Source organism: Branchiostoma lanceolatum, chromosome 13 (assembly GCF_035083965.1).
Source record: "Branchiostoma lanceolatum isolate klBraLanc5 chromosome 13, klBraLanc5.hap2, whole genome shotgun sequence".
Taxonomy (NCBI): Eukaryota; Metazoa; Chordata; class Leptocardii; order Amphioxiformes; family Branchiostomatidae; genus Branchiostoma; species Branchiostoma lanceolatum.
In genome coordinates, this window is record NC_089734.1 from 9,499,400 (window position 1) to 9,515,116 (window position 15,717).

Genomic DNA, 15,717 nt, shown 5'->3' on the forward strand with positions numbered 1-15,717 from the left:
CAAGGCAATTAAATCAAGTGTATTTCAACCATTAGTCCATATCATGAGTGATCTTTCAGAAAGATTTGTACAACACATGAAAAAAGTATGATGACATATATGGTTGCAGTTTAGCTTGTAATAGCAACAAAAAATCCACAAGATGTTTGCTTTTGAAATTACATACATGTACAAGTTTCATACACGTACCTTCCCTTAGAGTCCTGAGTATTGACAATGTCATCACCTAATGTATCCAGCAGCAGCTCTGCACATGTTTCATTATCGTTGTACCTGGGAAAGATAATGTACAATGTTATCCGCACACCCCCTGAATATAGAAGATGTAGTGTGCCAGTGAGAACGGGCTAGGATTCAAACTTGTGGTTCGTTTGTTTGTTCAAACCCTTGTAGTACTGTACCTAGTGTTTCAGGAGCAGGACATATTTTTACAGGGAGGGGTTGCTAGCCCTTCCTCTTTAGTGTGCTTAAGGCACATCCTCGACCATGGGACCTCGGGATGTGACGCCCTTCCGAAAAAACGATGCAGTTGCAACTGACATGTCCTGACCCCAACACTTGAACCAGGGTCCCCAAGTTACCAACTAATTGGAAACAGAAGCTCATATGTTAGGCTTTTACCAGTTGAGCCACAGGGACATCTCAAGCCTTTTGGTACTGAAACAGAATTGCTAACCATCAGACCCTGAATAATACCTATTGCATGATGTGATATACTTACACTGCACAGTGCAGGGGGGTGAAGAGGTTCCCCTCAAACTTCTGGGTTTCATCGTGCTCCATCAGAAGCTCCACACAGCTGTCATGACCTGAAGTGCAAGGAGTCAACAAGAAATCACAGGGTTTACTTTCTTACAAGCACATAGCAGTGATAGACTGCCTTATAATATTTCACCACAAAGTGCAAACCTCTGACAATCATTCCTAGGTTAATCTCCAAATGGCAGGGATTTCATTCACTTTTATTGAATTCTTTCTCAAATAAAATCTTTACTTTTCAGACAAAGCTCTATACCCCAAGAATCTTAAAATCCACTCCTAACTTTCTGAATTACATGTAACATTAGCTTCTTAGCAAACCAATTGTGAAACAAATGCTGGTAAACCATTGCCCCCTTGACAGAGAGATACCACATGAGTCCTGTAGTGTACCGTTAAAGCAGGCCCAGTGTAGAGCCGTGAAGCCCTTGTTGTCCAGTGGGTTGGAGAACTGTCCGGCCTGCAGCAGAGCTCCCAGCATGCCTACATGTCCGCAGGCTGCAGCCATGTGCAGGGCTGTTCTACCTGTGGGGTGCAACAAACAGGGGGGTAGGTAGTGCACTAACTTATCATTGCCCAGCATAACACATCATCTTTATTTGCAGGCTCATAATACATGTATGTTCATGGCCTGTTATAAGACATGAAAAGACTCGTCACATGTACCTTAGCCCTGTATACAGTATTTTCCAACAAATGCCGTTTAAAGCTTGACAAATAAACTTTTTTACTGACCTCTGGCGTCCTTGAAGTTGACATCAGGTTGGTGATGTAACAGTGCATCCACACATTCTTCATGCCCATTGGCTGCCTGTGGTGCACACAGAATTAACATTTACTTCTACAACATGATGCTCTCTCTATAAATGTTCAATACTACTAGTCAGTATTTTCTACTTCTAAGAGGTTGTACAACACTGGTAACAAAAACCAACAAAAAGTCATACATGTACAAGTAACTAACTCACATCTTAAAATACATTTGAAAGGGCCATATCGTAGGGGGATTTTGCCACATCAATTGAATATCAACAACAATCAAGTAAACTGACAGATGTATTGAATGTTTAGTCAGTATAGATGTTGAATCTTCTTTCATACCAAGACAGAGTAGGAACTCACCAAATAGATAAGAAAAGATAAAATTTTGATGAATTGTGTTGAATACAAAACTAAGTGACTGACCCCTCTGTGTAGCGCAGTGCGCTGGTGAATGTCGGTGGCACCGATGTTGGAAGCGTAGGAGAGGAGCAGTAAGGTGCTGTCTGTGTGTCCGTTAGCAACCGCTATCATCAGGGGAGTCCTAAATAATAACATAAATAACCAGGTAAACAAAAACATATAAAAACGTTGAAGAGTGAATCTGCAAGCTGCATTTGTACATGTGAGCTTTACATTCATTGAGGGATTAGTGTATTATTGAAATAATGACAGATCATGTGCACTCTCTTCCAAAAAAGCATTCTCTATGTGAAAGCACAAAAACAACAAAGGAAAGTGAATCAAAGGATATTCTCTTAAATGTCCTGAACGACTAGAATTCAGCACAACCACAGTTCAAAATTCTCTGAGACAAAGCAAAATATTTGTCACAGATGGACAGTGTAGTGAGTTTGCTAACTACACACTGCTGAGCTCCAAGTTAACAATCCTGTGAAGGAACTGCCTTTAACAGGAAGGATATCTGTTGTGGAGGCAGCAGTGTGTATATATAACAGTCTACCTTACCTGCCCTGTCCATCCTGACAGTCTACCACATCAGAGCGTGGTCCCAGGCTGTTCTTGATCAGCAGACGGAGACACTCGGTGTGGCCATTATACGCTGTAGAGACGTGGGGATAATGTCACACGAAGCTGGTACTCAGTACTCAATCATGAATACAAAATAATTATAATAGTATGCATGCTGGCAAGCACACAAACACATACACACAAACAAAAATATCTTTGAGCAAGAGTGGGCTTCTTTCTTGTTAAAACTTACCATACAAGAAAAGTGACAAGAAAGCCATTCCTGACTGACAATTTAAGAAAATGATGCTTCCTAAAGATTTGCTGCCAGAGAAGATCCTATTTCAGCACTTTATCCACTAAACCGACAGTCCAATCAAATTTGCAGTGAATAGTTCATACTGTAGTATAATTTGAGTTTGTAAACTGTACCTGCAGAATGGAGAGGTGTCCTCTTGGTCTTGTTGTCCCTGACGATGATGGTTGCCCCCTGCAGGATCAGGGCCTCCACGGAGTCCACGTGGCCCTTGAAGGAGGCCAGGTCCAGCGGGGTGCGGCCGTCAGCGTCCCCGACATCCACGTCCACAAAATGGTTCATCAGGACCATCAGGGCCTGATGGTGACCATTGTAAGCCTGCAACAAACAGTATGTCCGTGAATAAGTTCATCAGGTTGGAGAATCACTGGATAACAACTTAAGGTTCTTCATTCACAACCAAGACATACAATCACTGCCAACGTTTCGTTGACCGCCTGTCAGCTTCCTAAGGGCAATACTGAGTGACTGGTACTATTGCACACTGCAGGCTAGGTGTCGTTGCTTAAACATATATTCCAGTTGACATTTACAGATTGTGCAATGGTTAGGCTGTACCTTTGTATACAATCTACAATTCACAATTTGCTATTTGCAACTAGAACCCAATGGAATATATACTGTTGATACACTTGGCCATCATGAAAGAAACCTAAATCTGAAGACAGTTACTTTTTGTAAATGTTCACAAGAAGACAACATATGGCTCATTCACATGCCAAAGATGATGTAATTCTAGGTAGTGACTTTTCCTTCAGTATCATAATTCCTCAGTGAGAGGAACTGTAACTTAGTATAAGATAGAACTTACTGCGAGGTGCAGTGGTGTTGTCCTTGGTGATGTTTTCTTTCTCCTCTTCACAAAATCATCTCTGGCTAAGTCAAGCAGCTGTGGGAAAATGAGATGTGATGACAACTTTAAACAAACTTGACTTTTGGTAGAAGTTAATTAGCCTCTGATGCTCGTATTTGTAAAATGTGCCAGTCATCACACAAAGCTGTCCAGAAAACCAGAAAGTGAACTGTTTACGTACCAGGTCTATGACCAGTTTATGTCCGTTGGCTGCTGCATAGTGCAGCGCATCGAACCCGTTGTTGTCATGAACAGTGGGGTCTGCCCTATTGTGTAACAGGTGCTCCACACATCTGGTGAAAAGTGTGAAATATCGTCAACTTGGAATCAAAGTTCAAAATTTTGAAAGTCGTGACCAATCACATTATTCTTTTTCTGCTGTAACCAACCACGCAACACACATTCTACAAAGTCTGTTGTCATAGGAGCCCAAAGCAATTCAAGAATGTTAAAACAGGAAATATTCTGCATATGGCGATCATATTAGCACATTTCTATCATGATTTCATACTTTGGACATTTAGAAAGAGCACAGAAACAAGCTGCACGATATATTAAGACCACCAAAAAATCAGCGCCCAGATTTTCAATGAGTTCTCACCATACAACAACATCGTATCCATGAAGGTCGATATGCAATGGGACAGTGTTATCTAAATTATAGATAGGACTAGAAAATTGAATGGGAAAATCCAACTTCCAATGTTTTGAAATTGCTTTGGGCTCCTTTAAGATTTTTAAAACCAAGACTTAGTCATTCCCTAGTTACATACTTTCCGTCGGCATCAGTAGCAGCTGCGTAGTGCAGGGGGGTGCAGCCCCTGGAGTCCCTGAGGTTCACATCCGACCCCGCCGCCACCAGGGCCAGCACACACTGGTAGTTAGTCTGGCTGGACGCATAATGGAGTGCAGTTCTGGAGGGAAACACAAGGGGGAGCACATTACCTTACTTACACTTTTAAGTAAAGATATCTGTTTTCCAAATAACCAGAATAGCTGCTACGATGTGCCACCTTTTACCACAGAAGGGAAATAGTCTTTGATACAGAGGACTGGTTGAAAGCTTGTTGGTAAGCACTTAACTTTGTGTATGGAGATAATGTGTACTAAATTAATTACAATGTGGACTACCGTCACAAATGAGCCTTCATACGAATATTCTTTGATGCCTTCAATCTTTTCCATTACCTACATGCACAGTGAGTTCATCACAACTTTCTTATTTTAACTGCTTATTTTACCATCTCAATCTACAATTTTAAGCTAAACTGAAAAACAGAATTTGTGAGTTCTTACCTTCCATAGTGGTCCTTCTTATGGAAGTCAGCTCCACTCCTCATCAGCAGATCTAGACACTCGATGTTGCTGTAGAGGAACAATGAGCTGGCTCATTGGTGGGTGAGGGGGGGCAGAGCCAAAAAACTTCAAAGTTAATTGGATATTATAGATTAGACTGCATGCCAATTCCTTGATTTATTAGCCATCTCAATGCTGAGGCACCTTATAGCACCACATTTGTATTGGTTATGAGGTTAAACAGATAATAACATGCTAAAAATGAAAATGTTTGGGAAGCAACTATGAAAGTGTTAGAGCAGGGCTGTCTCCATCCCTCTCATTGTTTGGGACACCATGGTTTCATTTTCATGGTTAAATCAAGGAGGTTAAACTCTTTTAACCTCCTTGTTTAAATCTGTCATGCATTTATTTTCATCAATTTGTGTCATGAAGATTTTTTAATGAATTGGGTGAAACTTTTTTCTGTAAAAAAAAAAAAGAAAATTTCTGTCCGAGACAGAGGGACGGGTCCTGGAGACAGCCTTGTGTGAGAGACACTATCAATGTATGAAAAAAAGTACTACATGGTTAGCATTCTATGCCAGCCTGTTATCAGATTTCTAATGCACAATGTTAGTACATGTTTGTTTAAGACAAGAGAACATGGTGGCATGTTCTTACCCTCCACAGGCTGCTGCATGGAGACAAGTCCTGCCATTGTCATCTACTGCATCAATCTCAAAACCTGCAGAACAAAGGGAGAGGCATTAACTAGTTATGGTGTTACTAACCCCAAGTTGTATTAGTTCTAAAGAGGCATTTAATTTTCTTACACTCAACCGTTGTCCTACAGGAATTTTTTACACAATTTATTTATTTGATTCCTTGATCAGGTCATTGGCCCTTGACTTCTTCTAATACATGGTAATCTAAACTCTTTCTCTGCTGACCCATGTTTAGCTAACATGGGACTTAACATGAGCCAACAGCAGGTATAAGGTTGACACTGATCATGATTTCCCCCACACATATTGCAGCAATTAGAAAATTAGTATGCCTAACTGTAGTATCATAGGCAAATTTTTTTCGGATTTTGTTCTCAATTAAGCAAGCCTTAGTGAAATATTACAAGTGAAATGATGGCTGGTCAATGCTTTTCTTTTATATTGATACTTTGAGACTTGCATCATGCACCTCACTTTGACTACGTTTAGTTTTCATGACACTAGAAAAAATGAAATGCTTGGAATATTAGAGATACTGACATAGTGAGAAACACCAAATGTTACAAACACATTGATCTATAGTGCCAATCATTGTCACTATTGATGATGCCAGTCTGAGATCATTGCTAAGATGTTCCTGTTTGCCCCTCTTTGTGATTTTCCCCTTGTAGTCCTTAGCCCCTTGATTGCAGATCACTTCTTGGAATGACTACTTTTCGTTCATGATTAAAGTAATGTTTAAGAAAATCACATGCTAACAGAGACAGGGTACATTAAACGTGAACACATGCACAACATACAAAGCCCCTGCTGCAGCTTGTCATTGGGTTGGGTAAATTTTCAAAATGTTCACCAAGCAGTACTGCTTGTAGCTCCAAGGTACCTGTAGTGCATTTGTTATGACTTTCGTGGCAGACCAATGGACGTGTGCTTAGGAGTGAGTTGTGCAAAATTAAAGCACTGTGTTGAGTAAGGAGGTTAGTCAATGAAGGATGGGACAGTTAAGCGATCTTAGTATGAGGTGAATGTATGGACAGAATTATACTGCAATTCATTTTCAAACAAAAAATACTGTGGAGGTCGGGTGTAAAATTCATTTGTTACATTCAAATGTTACATTCAAAAGTTACATTCAGAATCAGATGCTCATGCTTTTTTCACCAAATATATCTATTGTTGTCTGTATTTCCACCCAGAATTAGGCTGTTCAATTCCAACTACAAGTTTAGTTTCCTAGAGTTGGAACGATGGCTCTGGAAGTTAACTTAAAGATGCTACCTTGCACAGTCATTGTATTTTGAAAATCAGTATTTTGGTCACGATATGAGGCTTGTAGTTTCAAGTAATGTATCGGATACTTGAAGGAAATGTCATATACATGTACATTTTACAATCATGGTAGAAGGCATTGTCACTGTGTGTTTGGATACAGATGTACTCAAGAAAGACAAAGCAATAGAAGTCAACACAATATCATTGCCACAAAAAGCCCCTCATTCCTCATGGCAGAAAAGACATGAGCTGTCGAATTTGTCCGCATCACCCAGGCTGCCTGAACAATAGCAAATACACCGAAGGTGGGAAGTGGCTGTCCCAAGAAACATGTGCCAAGAATCACAACATCTACGATTCCACATGCCAGAACGAGTCACCAGAACCACAGAAACATGGCCTCACCCTTCAGGTCGGAGGTGACTTTCCCATCATCCTCTGGGGTGGCTGTAGCGTGGATGGAGCACAACTACTTAGAAGGAGGTCTCACACCAAGGTTAAAGAGGAAGCCACCATTTTTTTAAATCAATAATCAGCTTTAGATCCTCTTTTAACCATTCAGCTGGTCTGTCTGATCACCCCACTTGTTAAATAGTGCCTACCAGACCTTGGTTTTCTGGCTGGAATTTGCTCATTTAACAACAGGGGTGTTCAGGACTTTATGAGACCATGTCAATATCAGAAATTATTTCGACAAATTTGATATTAGATTTCATCATGGCTTCTTTTTGTTTGGACTGGGGCAATGCAAATGAGATGTTAAGAAAAACAAACAAACAAAATCAAATATGGTACTTGCAACTGTCAAATCACATGGTTTAGGCTATAATTTCATCAGACAATACATGAAACACCTCATTCGGAAAGAAAATGGTAAAAATCTATCAACTTTTCACAGATAGTACATGACATGTGTTTGTGATAAATTTGTTACTGTGTGATTGCCTTAACCGTCAGAGCTTCTACTGAGAAAAAGCAAACAAGATGTAGATGTTGATAAATCTGTGCAATATTATACAGTACTGTGCATAAGTTTGTGCTTTTGGTATGAACATTTCCAATGAATCAAAATAATGGTTAGCATTTATTGCAAAAGGCATTAGCTTTGTTAATATGTCAAAGAGTGTGAGCCAAACATGAACATGTTATGATACAATGTATATGTTGTAAGTGTAATGTAATACAGTATGTAATATTCAACCAGCCTGTCATAAATATTATTTTTAGATGTACAAACATGTAGGGAATGTTTAAAAAGCTGTTACAGGAAGAAATGAATGCTTTAAATTTCACTGATGTAGTGACAGAAGGTTTAGAGGTTAACGGCATGTCTAGGTTCTATTTAGTCTGGTTTCAGTAAGTGCCAGTAGCAATGGATTATCCTTCATGGTTTTAACCCTCATCCGATAGTATAGGGTCCGTTTGGAGCCCAGGCGTGTTTTAATATAATGTCTGCCATATCACCATTTTTCATCTGAGAAAAAAATCATTCCATGAGTTTGTTTGTGTACATGTCTTATAACCTCTGAGAAATTTTTACTGAGATTGGCCCATTTTTGTAGGAGTTATGCTCTTAACTTAAGTTTCCGTGTTGTCCGCTGGGGTCCAAATGGGGTCCTCTTTACCATGCTATAAAAATGAATAGTTCTGCACTGTTAAATACAGCAGTACTGTTTACAGACTGGAGCTGCCCTTTGTTCTTACCACAAGAGATCAGCTTTTGGCAAGAGTCCACAAACCCACTGAGTGCTGCCAGGTGAAGGGGGAGCATTCCATTAATGCCTCTCCTGTAGGGGTGACATTGTAAAAAAAATTGTCAGCTTTCTCTACACATAAAAACAGAATGTTTCCATGATAAATGAAAAACCAAGAGTGGAGGATATTTGATGGCACAATCTTATACAATGTTATTTTGAGTTTGATTTCAGCTTTAAGACCTCTTTTAAATCTAAGGCCACACCAATTTAACTTGTATGTAAAATTTTAGCAAACGGATATCATAAAACAGGGGATTGGAGGAAAACTGGCATCCGACTCTGTTTACTCCCTGAATCTGTGTGTATCAAGGTACAAACTTCCCCTCAGACTCCTTTTTATGTTGATATTCTAAATCTAGCATTATTCTATATAAATCAACAACAAAATTAAATTGGTGTGGCCTAAGAACTATGCTTAAGTTCTATCAATACATTGTACTTCACTTTTCAAAAAATGTAGCAAAGGTCTTCTACCCCAACCCCTCCAATTCTTTCTGGTCTGTCCCTTATGTTTCTATTAGCAGTTTATGTTTTCCCCAGACAGACAGTTTGGGACATATTTTTGAAGCCTTGAATAAAGTAATTTGAAAGCTGGCATTGGGGAGTAGCGGGCACCATACTTTCCCAAATATGCAAATGATGTTGGAAAATGCAGACAGACCTTGTGTGGTCGGCGCCGTTAGCGATGAGTGTGGTGATGAGCAGCTCGTGTCCGTAGCGAGCAGCGATGTGGAGGGGCGTGTTCCCATCCTTGTCTTCACAGTCAATCTCAGCACCTGGACAACATGGGTGGAAATTCAGCTCTTTTCACAAACTACACTCTGCAAAAAAGTTGGTGGAAACTTAACTCCAGGGCTGTCTCTAGGAATTGTCCTTCCGTCCCAGGACAGAAATGTTCTTGTTGGGACGTAAAAGAATTTAACCCTGTCCGTCCGTCAATTTCCTGACCTAAAACTGATGAAAATGTATTTTAATAAGCTTAGAATGACGGATTCGTCATTGAAAATGGACTCCCAAGCAATGAGTGGGACGGAAATAAATTTAAAGCTGGAGACAACCCTGCTTTAATCTAATCATTTCCCTGCTGTTATTTTATCAATTATTTAGCATTATGTATCACTGAAAGCATATTTCTTGCAGCCCTTTAAAAAGATATCAAATTTGCTATATTCCTTCATTCAAAGGTTGAACACCAAGGCTGACTATGTGAGTGTGCCACAAATAAGAGCGAATAGCCCTCCAGTGTATTCATTCCATATATGGTGTCATCTTTTAGATTCTGTTCAAATAGTGTTCAACAATGCTTTGTGTGAGATGGTACCATGAAAATACAGCAAAGGCAATGTTAAAAAGTACTGCTTCAAAAAAATAGAAGACAACTTACCATGCTGGATGAGAGTCTGAGCCCTGGTGAACCTCCCATGCAGGGCTGTCATGTGGAGGGGTGTTCTACCATCTTTGGCCTGGGGGTAAAATACATTCTGTTCCATTACATGGACTTCAGGGAGTACATGTAATCTTTATGCAGTAACATTGTGATTTTAAGACAAAAGAGATTCACAAAATGTTAAACTTGTTGACGGCTTCTTGATAAGATTTTGCATGAGTTCTACCACTTTATACCGGTATATCATATATCCCAAAATTTGAGTGTCATTGTAATGACCTTAAGACATAATCCTCATACAATCATATTATTTTCTAACAAACAATTCTAATGTTGAATAAAAATTTGCAAACCACTGTAACACTGTATCAAGTCTTGATACTGTAAAACATTAAAAAAAACAGTCAGGTCAGAACGGCATGTGGGGTCACTGACCTGTACATTGCAGTCAGCTCCCTCGTTAACAAGCAGCTCCAGACAGAGTGCACCATGGGAAGACGCGGCGGCGAAGTGCAGCGGGGTTTGCCCGCGGTGGTTCATGATGTTGACGGAGGTGCCGAAAGTCAGCAGCTCGTTGACCACAACGTCCTGGCCGTTGTAGCACGCCACGTGCAGCGGGGTGTTACCGTAGTAGTTGGGCGTGTCAATCTGGAAGAAAAATGAAACATTCTATTATATCAGCTTAAGGGGCTTATCTAACTGGACCCGCGGTACGTTAGCAACCTCACTACGTCCGGGTGATTTGGCAGAGTGCTCAACGATTTATTTTCCCCTTTGTGTGTCTTTTTAGTCATACATATACATTTTACATGATAATCCCATGATAAAGTCAAGGGTAACACAAATCCAGTTTAGGACACAGCAAGGACACTGGAATACATGTACGACATGACTATGATTTTCAATATCCTTCATATACCAAGATACACTCATGGTCAATATTAATGTCACAGACAGAGTGTTATAATGATTTCAGATTTTGATATTCTTTTTTTTTTTAAATTGACCAAATATGGCACTCTTTTCCCGTTCAAGTTAGTATGTACATAATGTGCACAGAGAATCCAAACACAACATGCAAACTAATTTTGAAAAGGTATGTATAACGTTACAGACTATGCGGTTACAGCTATGACACAGCTACATCTACATCTACATCTACATCTACATGCCCATCTACAACCATGCAGGCATGTGGCAATGACTACTGTGCTAACCTTTATACTCAGTATAAAGCAAGCAATGAACTACCACTGTGACAGTGACTATGAGATATTATGGTCAAGGCTTTTATACAGCGGTTATAATGTCAGTGTCTTTCTTTTTAAACATAGGTACAGGTCAGCCATGATGCAGTTATTATCAAGAACTCTACAACCTGTTACATCCTTGGTGTCAGTACTATCATTTGACTTTTTATACTCATACAAATTTCTGGGACATAAAGGGTTAAAGGACTTTACAAATATTTGGACAAATCAATAACACTTACTTAAGCATTAGTCTTTTGTATATAATTCAGGTATATGAACTTGTTAAGATTTGAAAGACCTTTTCAACTTATCAAGATAATTTTCAACTAATAACGTTATGATAAAGGTTATCATGGATAGTCTTAGACAGATCTACACTTAATGTAGTATCAATAAAGCACAGCAAATCTTATACAACTATGAGGTAAGATATCAGCATTGCATTGTGGATAAACTTGAAAGTGGTGCAAGGGGTCATAGTGCAAAGTGCAAAGGTGAGATGCCTGCATGTGTCAGCCCCAGCCAGCCTATGGTAAGGTATGTAGTAAAGACACAGCACACTGTACTTACATCCACGTATGTTCTAGAAAGTTTGGACACAGACTGACAGGGAGGTAGGCATGAAAAGAAATGAATTCAGTTCACAAGATACAAGGATGCAAAACCTCAGGAGCAAGTCCTGTAGTAATGCCCTCTTCTTTTGGTATTCTGCTGTGTAGATCAGAGATTTGCATGTGTATATGCCTGGGCATAATGGCAGGACTTGAACCCAATAGATTTGAAATGCCACACGAAACTGATTCCGAGTCTGCAATACTTGCACAATCATGACAGAGAAATGCAGTGGCTTTTGCTGTCTAGAAAATGCTGGCATATCCAATGATACAAAATACTACTGCTAGTCAGTAGCCATCACAACTGGCCAACATGTGCATGGTGGGCGCTGGTGCATAAGAACTAAAAATCTTCCTTCTCCATGTATACCACATTCCCCACTAAGTGCATTTGACTAGCACCCCATAATCATGCACCCATGCATACGTTCAAATACGACAGAGGTAGACAAAAAGACTACAGAGAAATCTGTTTTTTTTCCATACACTACTATACTGTACGATATAAATCTTCAGCTCTAATACATGCCAGCAATAGCAGCTGTTCTGGTAAAAAATTCCTGCAAAATAATAGTAGGAAGACATGACACATTACAAATGCTACTTTGCGACCTAAAGGTAAAACCTTGCTTTTCTACAACAGCATACAAGCAGGCTATTCTCTTCAAGTAGATAGAATAGTCATTTGTCAGTTTGCTATATAGATATAGAGGAACTGAAATATCCTACCTCCACGCCAAGATCCAACAACATCTTCACCACAGTGATCTGCCCACTGGAGGCTGCTGCATGTAAGGGCGTGTACATCTGTAGCCATGGAAACAAGAGACTCAAAGTAAATATGGCAAACAGTTCTGGGGACAATGTTTTACATCTGAATTCCACTCCAACCCTCTGGAATGCCAGGAAGGCTGAGTACTGCAAATTGACATTCCAGGATTGCAAATTACAATCTAAACCTATAAAAGTTGAGTACTGCATATCGACTTTCCAGGATTACAAATTGCAATCTAAAACCTATGATTTAAAACGAGTAATACAATCACATGAACTGATGTCATTACCAGTACATGTAATTTGGAAATACATAGTGTTTATACAGTTTGTTTGTATCACATACTGTACAAATGTATAGAGTAAAGAATACTTTTCACCAACTATACTGTACTTCTACTCAACTAAATTTTCTAAAGTTCAGATTGATTTGTAAGAACAATATGCCATACAAACCTTTTTATCCTTACAGTTGAGCTCTGCTCCATGGTTGACCAACACTTTGACTACCTCCACATGACCTACCAGATTCAGGTTCAAAGGTCAGTAATAAGCAATGATGGTGAATTGTTATTCAAATAGGACCTGACTTTCAATACGGACGGCAAAAACAAGTACATGTTACACTACAAAAGATTGAGGAATACTAAAAAATACCTTGGAACAAAAAAGTTTAATACTGAACCTTACAAAATCATTGAATGATTTCATTTGTGGGACTATCATATTTTTGATATATCAAAAAAATGACTTTGGCCAGAAAAAAAGTTATCTTATTCTAGAGTGCTATTCATACTTTGCAAATAATCTTTAAATGAGGTACCAGATAAGAAAATCTTATTTTGTGTAGTATAGTCATAAAGCTTTGCCTACACAATGCAGCAAACAGCCTATGCTGTTTTAAGTGTCAATACTTCCATTTTTTTCATGCCAAATTTCTGCTTTTACATAGACAAACATTTCATTTGTTGCATTAAACAGCATGCATTAAAAAAATGGCCATCATAGCTTTATTTCAACTTCACAAACTGGCAAAAGTAAACAAAAATAGCAGAAACATCCAAAAGCTGGTGAACAAGTTGTGCTCAAGCACTTAAAATATGACTCAGAACTTGTTTTGATATATTGTTCCCAGTATACAGTACAAACATAGCGCTTATATAAATGGGTATACATATAAGCCTTGCAAGCTACAAGTGGTAATTACGATGATGACAAACAAAAGGCAATAAAATGATGCATGTGTAGCGGTCTAAATATATCCATAACACTGTCAAAGCTCTGAGAATGCACTTTTCTTTTACAGCCATTTAATCAACATTGGTAATCATATCTTTTCAGTGTGCAATAAAATCTATAAGAAGTGCAACTTCAGTACAGTGACAGAGCTACAGCCATGTATAGTCAGCTATATATATATATATCTGTCTTTCAAGCAAACATGTCTGTATCTATGATATCAACTAAAATATCAGCGTAAAAACAAAATTCACATCAGGTGGGTTCAATCTGAATTGGTAATGAGATTACCGATGGGTATGGTGTGTGTGAGTTTGTTAGTTGGTGTGTCTGTGCTGGTTATATACATAGAGGTTTACTATTACAACAGGACCTTGTGAAATGGTGTAACATGATGAAGCATGCAGTTAAAACTATACACCACTAAAAACATGCAATGTTTGGTACATTGTTTAAAGTAAGTCAGTCACATACAGTCCACCCTTTTTGAAGCGACAAATTTAATTGCCTGAAAAGTTTTGAGGATTCATGTAACAAATATATGGGCTAAAAAGACAGGATGTGCAGTTCCACTTTTGTCAAGAAACACTTTAAATCCCTTTTCTAGGATATAATCATATTATACTATAATATTATGATTGGTCAATTTGAAAACAAAACGGGATCTTGTGGTAAGACATGCCACTTTTATTCAGATGATCAGGGCGAAATTGTCATTGGATCTCAATTTTTTAAATATCAGAATCTTAAACAAAAAATGGAGTTGTTACTGGTCCTCTAATTTCTACAACACTTCCCTTGGGAGGAACTGAACTCACATTAGGCTGGGGTTGATGCTAGTTTCAAATCTTAACTGATGCGTCTAAGAACCTCAATTAGATATATTGTAAGTTTGCATTACATATAAACATGTCCCATATTTTCATAATTTGATAAATTCTGAGGGTTGGTTTTGACACTTTAAGGAATTTGTCATCATTCCATACTTGGGGCATCAGGTAGGGAAAGACCTTCTTTCATTCCAAATATTTTACATCTGTCCTCTTGTTCGGATGTTGTTCCTCTTTTGTCAAAACTGTCGTATACAACAGAACATGGGAATTTCAATAACGGACTCTGAGAGATATTTCAAGACCCAGTTGAAGCGTTGGATCAAACTTGTCAATAGCCTGAAACCCCAGCCACGTGAGACAGGCCAGGGACAAACTGTACTGGGTTAAATAGCACACCCCTTACCCATACAGGAAGCGTAGTGCAGAGCCCTGCGATCCAGCCTATCATATGCATTGACATTAGCCCCCTTTTCCAGCAGAAGAACCACCATCTACATTGGGGGGGCGGCACATGTTAGAGACAGGAGAGAGAGAAGAACCTGCGATTGGTCAGTGCTGGTCAGGTCAGAGGTCAAAGGTGAATAGCTTGAGAAATGGTGCCGTGTTGGTTAGCACATTAAATCTGGAATATCTGTTTTTGGACTCAATGTCAGGGATTGTGATTAAGAAACTGTTGGTTACTTTGTGAATTAAAAGTACCTAACCGTATGGATTGATCGGTGTTATGAAATTCGAAATGGTTGCCAAAAGAAATGTCCTTGCATGCAAAGTCAGAAAGTAGTCTTTTTTAGATGTCAATGGGTGTCAAGATGATTATTACAACAGGCCAGAATACTATATGTAAATGATGTTACATCACATGACTGTATAATGAAATGATAAAAGTATTGTGTTGTCTCATTTTCCAATTTCTTAGCAACAAAACA

General features: G+C 39.0%; 1 protein-coding gene across 15 annotated transcripts in view; it reads right to left on the reverse strand.

The window, feature by feature from the left end:
• The window catches only part of LOC136447839 (serine/threonine-protein phosphatase 6 regulatory ankyrin repeat subunit A-like), a 28,631-nt gene that overhangs the window by 4,625 nt on the left and 8,289 nt on the right, over nucleotides 1–15,717 (reverse strand). For 5 of the 15 annotated variants that reach the window (XM_066446937.1, XM_066446932.1, XM_066446947.1 and 2 more), the window contains 21 exons: nucleotides 15,195–15,282; nucleotides 13,176–13,240; nucleotides 12,675–12,752; nucleotides 11,902–11,934; nucleotides 10,514–10,726; nucleotides 10,076–10,154; nucleotides 9,353–9,467; nucleotides 8,639–8,721; nucleotides 7,340–7,381; nucleotides 5,619–5,682; nucleotides 4,956–5,042; nucleotides 4,433–4,573; nucleotides 3,841–3,952; nucleotides 3,618–3,695; nucleotides 2,923–3,124; nucleotides 2,488–2,581; nucleotides 1,945–2,062; nucleotides 1,495–1,570; nucleotides 1,153–1,284; nucleotides 722–809; nucleotides 190–273 (listed from right to left, as the gene is read on the reverse strand). In XM_066446937.1, the coding sequence (XP_066303034.1) occupies nucleotides 190–273; nucleotides 722–809; nucleotides 1,153–1,284; nucleotides 1,495–1,570; nucleotides 1,945–2,062; nucleotides 2,488–2,581; nucleotides 2,923–3,124; nucleotides 3,618–3,695; nucleotides 3,841–3,952; nucleotides 4,433–4,573; nucleotides 4,956–5,042; nucleotides 5,619–5,682; nucleotides 7,340–7,381; nucleotides 8,639–8,721; nucleotides 9,353–9,467; nucleotides 10,076–10,154; nucleotides 10,514–10,726; nucleotides 11,902–11,934; nucleotides 12,675–12,752; nucleotides 13,176–13,240; nucleotides 15,195–15,282 (2,072 nt within the window). Of the gene's footprint in view, nucleotides 1–189; nucleotides 274–721; nucleotides 810–1,152; nucleotides 1,285–1,490; nucleotides 1,571–1,944; nucleotides 2,063–2,487; nucleotides 2,582–2,922; nucleotides 3,125–3,617; nucleotides 3,696–3,840; nucleotides 3,953–4,432; nucleotides 4,574–4,955; nucleotides 5,043–5,618; nucleotides 5,683–7,339; nucleotides 7,382–8,638; nucleotides 8,722–9,352; nucleotides 9,468–10,075; nucleotides 10,155–10,513; nucleotides 10,727–11,901; nucleotides 11,935–12,674; nucleotides 12,753–13,175; nucleotides 13,241–15,194; nucleotides 15,283–15,717 lie in introns of all 15 variants that reach the window. The other 10 variants (XM_066446934.1, XM_066446933.1, XM_066446944.1 and 7 more) reach the window with 8 other exon arrangements.